This window comes from Sceloporus undulatus, chromosome 6, assembly GCF_019175285.1.
Source record: "Sceloporus undulatus isolate JIND9_A2432 ecotype Alabama chromosome 6, SceUnd_v1.1, whole genome shotgun sequence".
Classification (NCBI taxonomy): Eukaryota; Metazoa; Chordata; class Lepidosauria; order Squamata; family Phrynosomatidae; genus Sceloporus; species Sceloporus undulatus.
Window position 1 is genome coordinate 94,203,164 of NC_056527.1, and position 4,850 is coordinate 94,208,013.

At 42.4% G+C, this 4,850-nt stretch overlaps 2 protein-coding genes across 3 annotated transcripts in view; one reads left to right on the plus strand and one right to left on the minus strand.

Annotated features, from left to right (window-relative positions):
* Positions 1–172, minus strand: part of TTLL6 (tubulin tyrosine ligase like 6) — a 53,391-nt gene extending 53,219 nt beyond the window's left edge. The window contains exon 1 of one of the 2 annotated variants that reach the window (XM_042477665.1): positions 128–172. The gene's annotated coding sequence lies outside the window, so the exon portion shown is untranslated. Of the gene's footprint in view, positions 1–65; positions 100–127 lie in introns of those variants that run through there. The other variant, XM_042477669.1, reaches the window with a different exon arrangement.
* Positions 173–2,176: 2,004 nt separating this feature from the next.
* LOC121933195 (ADP-ribosylation factor 6-like) lies at positions 2,177–3,493 on the plus strand. The gene has a single exon (XM_042472581.1). It carries the CDS (start codon positions 2,226–2,228, stop codon positions 2,796–2,798), a length of 573 nt encoding a protein of 190 aa, XP_042328515.1. The 5' UTR covers positions 2,177–2,225; the 3' UTR covers positions 2,799–3,493.
* Positions 3,494–4,850: the final 1,357 nt, after the last annotated feature.

The window sequence follows — 4,850 nt, forward strand, 5'->3', positions numbered from 1 at the left end:
GCGAGGCTCCTGAGGGGGGTTACAGCCAGTGCGCCTGCGCTTTGCCCTTCGCTTGCCTTCCTCACCTCTCCATCTCCGTCAAGCCTTCCTCCCCCTCCCTTCCTCCCCCATTTCTGCACATGCGTACTTCTTGCTCCAAACGAATCTTCTTCTCCCAGATTTCTTTCCCATCCCCCACGCGGCACAGAGGCTCAGCGCGAGCCAAACGGTCGTCGTCACTCTCCTGCCTGCCAGTCGCAGTTGGCGCTCTGGCCAATCAGGGCCGCGAGAGAACTGCTCATTTGAATATTCATATATTCTCCGCTCCCTCCTCAGGAGAATATTGGAATAAGGAGACATTCCCTAGTCAGCACTAAAGAAATAATCCAGTTTGACGCCACAATATCTCCAAAACACACTTCAGAAATAATCCAGTCTGACACTACTTTCATCTCCAAAACACACTGCAGATATAACCCGGTTTGAGACTGCTTAAACTGCCCTGGCTCAATGCTACGGGATTCTGGAAACTGTAGTTCTGTGAGACATTTAGCCTTCCCTGTCAGAGAGTTCTGGTGTCACAATAAACTACATTTCCCAGAATTCCACAGCATTGAGCCATGGCAGTTAGTGGTGTAAGACTGGATTTTTGCAATGTGGATACAGCCATTGTATGATTTTGGTGTTTTTCGTGACTGGTAATCAAAGGAATTAAACAGACGCCCTGAGGCCTTGCCATTCAACAATAGACCAATAAACAAATTAACATGGAAATCACTTCTTCTCAATCAAGGGTCACACAGAGAGTGTGTGTGTGTGTGTGTGTGTGTGTATCCCACTCACTTCCATGCCAGCATTCTCTGAAGATGTCAGCCACAGATACTGGCAAAACGTCAGCAATAAATTCTTCCAGACTATGGCCTCATAGCCCGAAAAACCCACAAAAAATTATGGATGTCAGCCATGAAAGCCTTTTTGACCTCACAAATAATAATCACCAAAGTCCATTTTATGTTTCCTTCACTAGCTCAACAGAGGAGATCAGTAAATGCGTTCCCAAATATTCAATATTCAAGCTCTCTTGAATACAGTATTTAAATATAAAAGGTCATGTCATCTGTTAGTGACTGTATTTGCGGATCTCCTCTGTTCAACTAAAGAAGTGTGAGATGGGTTTTGGTGATTAAATTATTGTTTTTAGAAGAAAAGGCCACGCTGTATAATTTAGTTTTTAGTCTGCATTACAGTGATATAATGGAACATAAAAAATTCCAGCAACATTGGAGCAACTCCGTTACATCATTTCTATTTATTTTTTTGCAAAATGAGATTAAATGCGCTTTGCTTTAGGGAAAATATTCTAATCAGAGTATTCATATCAAAGTGTGCGCTGGTAAAATCTTCGTATTATTTTTGCATATTTGATGTCAGATTTTTCTGTGTGATAATTAGCCCCCAGGCAGGCAGGCTCTTATACTGAAACCAATGGGATTCCCTCCCCATCTTCAGTTTTTGATTGTACTCTTGGGTTGTAGGCTGTTGTCATGGGTGATAGCTTAGAAGAAATAAGCTTTGTAAAAATAATATATGTTCTGGCTAGTGTGCTTACTTCTGAAATCCATATGCCATATTGCTAGCTCGGCAGCCTCCTGAAAGAGAGCATCCATGCAATGTGGGTCTAAGGCAGAATTGCACAGATTTACAGTGTTCCCAGGGCTTCCATTACAATTCTTGACAACTTGTAATTGATGAGAAAGCCCTAGTTCTTGAAATGATCCCATGACAGTATCTTTGGACACAGAACAAAAATAGGGATAGATGGAGTTAAGTGGCTAAACTACTAGTAAAATGTGAAGAACAGAAACTTGACCTAGCATCCCAGACAACCTTCTTTATGCAAATTATGTTTCTTTTATTAATATAAGTATTACTTTTAACAATAAAAATTTTGTTTTAAAAACTGTAATCTAGACTTGACTAAATACTAACAGACATTAATACAGAGTTCCCACAAGATGGTTCTCTGTCCATAACTCAGCTGTTGTTATGTCAAAACTTCCTGTGTCAGAGAGCTAGACGGCAAAACCTCCAACGTGTAAGCAGCCAGCAAGACAGTAAGGGAATTTCCAAACCACACCTCCCAGAGGTGAGCCAATGAAACAGAAACCAACTGGCTATAAAAATGAAAAGTGTGTTCATCTGTGCTTATACAGTCGCTGTGTCTGGACAAGAACAGACCGTGAGCCATGGGGCTTTTACTCAGCCGGATTCATGATGCTTTACGCAGTTTCTATGGGATGGAGGCTCGCATCCTTCTGCTAGGTCTAGATGCAGCTGGCAAAACTACCCTCCTTTACAAGCTGAAGATGAATGAAACTGTAACAACCATTCCCACCGTGGGCTTCAACGTGGAGAAGATCCAACCGGTCAACAACGTCACATTTACAATGTGGGATGTTGGTGGCCAAGACCGGATCAGGGTCCTGTGGAAACATTACTATACCAACACAGATGGGCTGGTCTTTATGGTAGACAGCGTGGACTGTGAGCGCTTTGAAGAAGCCAGGCTTGAGTTGGAGGCGCTAGTGAATGCCAGAGACATGGAGGGGGTGCCTGTGGTACTGCTGGCCAACAAGCAAGACTTGCCTGGAGCTTGGCCTCCCATGGAAGTGGCAGAAAAGATGGGACTGAGGAAGATGCCAGGGAAGTGGTGGCATGTGCAAGGTTGCTGCGCTGTGAGTGGAGAAGGAATCCCTGAGGCGATGGAGAAGCTGTCCGAGATGGTGAAGCTTTATCGGAAAACCCGGGGTATACCATAAATTTGGAAAACACAAGGTATCCTGCGACTCAGTTATCTGTTCTGTCCCAGATGTTTCTGTCCAGGCTAATCTGCAGAAGGACTCTCCTGTATCCTGTTTATCCTATCTGGTGAATTATAAGAAGATGCCCAGACCTTTAGTGTTGTGAGGACTGCTTCTTGAACCCAGAGCAAGGTATAGACTGAATCTGTTTCCAAGGGATTCTTTATTCAAGACGGAATCAGAAGCAAAGGTACCAAAGGACTAATGGACTTCAAAGGTTGAACCATCACATCTACAGCCATAAAAGTTTACCCTTGGTTATGAAACCCTTTTTCTAGCTTTGCATTTGTGAGATTTATTATTTTCTCCTTTGTGCAACTGATAATCTCAACAGGGTGCTTCAGGGGTTAGGTTCCTGCTTTGTTTCTATCTACTGTAAAGATGAGAATAATGATTCTTTATAATGGTATCTCTTTCTCAGTTGTACTATTGTACTATTATGATTGTAACATAGAGAAACAATATCTGTTATTTTGTGATACAAATAATTATTTAAATTAATTTGATAGTTATGGGGGATGGTTTTACCCATTTAGTTGTGTTTTGTACCACAGCCCAGCAGCTTGTAACATTTAATTTTAAATAAAAATAACTAAAATCAATAAAAATAACTAAAATGACTAATTACTTTCAAAAAATTAAATAGCACTGTGGATTGGTCTGGTCTGGAATGCAGCTTTGCTACTGCTCTGGTACTCTACTGCAAGCGCACCAGGAGGAGGAGGAGGCAGCCCCCCAGTCCCTTCCTTCCCGGGGATGATGCCCATCATCCCTGGGAAGGGAGGGATCCGGAGGAGGCAGCCCGCTCAGTCCCTTCCATCCAGGAGTACCTGTCACCCGTGGGAAAGGAGGGGGCGATTCGAATAGTTGAACCCTCCGGTGTGGTAATACAGCGTGCACTCACTCCCCTTTGCTTGAATCGTCAAGATGAACTGATTTATATTTTTGCATGAACATTTGTGGGTATCAATCCATTTCCCCAGTATTTGCAGATATCAATACACTGGTTTCAGAATTGGGCTCTCTTCCTACTTCCACTATTATTATTATTATTAACCTTTATTTATGAAGCGCTGTAACCAAGGTCATCCCATTAGCAGCTCTTCTCCAGGATCCTTTGCCAAATGAGGTGAGATGAACAATGACTGAGGAAGTGGACTGATATCTGCAAAAGCTCATACTAAGATATAAACCAATAGTTTCAAATGAACTGTAGATTCTTATATCACCCCTTCCCCATTTGTTCCAAATTTGAGTTACAATTTTCCTTCTTCAGCACTTTTTCTTCTCTGTAGAATGGTGAGAGTGAGCCAGCATGGTACAGTGGTACCCCGGGATACGAATGCGCCGCCTTACGAAATTTCCGGGTTACGAAAAAAATCCATTAAAAAAAACTGTTCCGGGTTACGAAGGTTATTTCGGGTTACGAAAAAATTTTTGGTGCTTTTCGGCGCTTTTTCGCACGAAATCGCGGCTTTTCCCCATTGGCGCCTATGGCATTTCGGCTTGCGAATGCTTTTCGGGTTACGAAAGCGGCGGCGGAACGAATTAATTTCGTAACCCGGGGTACCACTGTATAGTGGTTCAAATGTTAAACTATGATTCTGGAGATCAGGATTCAAATTCCCTGGGTGACCTTGGGCAAGTGCCATTCTCTCAGCCTCAGATGAAGATAAAGCCAACCTCCTTCTGAACAAATTATGCCAAGAACCACCCATGATAGGTTCACCTTTGGGTTGCCATGAATTAGAAAAAAACGTAAAGGTACACAAAAACAACTGTCAGCTTCTGGATGTGGAATGGGGGAGGGTGTCATCTTGCCCTTTGTCTAAGCAAAATGTTTTGATCCAGCTTTGGACTGGAGAAATAAATGCTGTAATGTACAACATTTAGAAAATTCACCACATGTCTATACATGTCTCCATCCTTATACAATTCTTTTACATTATTTCAGTTAAAAACAAATCAAAAGAAAGGCCTTAGTAAAGAACTCTTGTTAGCAGCAATCAC

Coding starts and splice junctions, on each gene's coding strand:
- LOC121933195 (XM_042472581.1), top strand. CDS start 2,226: ATGGGGCTTTTACTCAGCCGGATTCATGATGCTTTACGCAGTTTCTAT.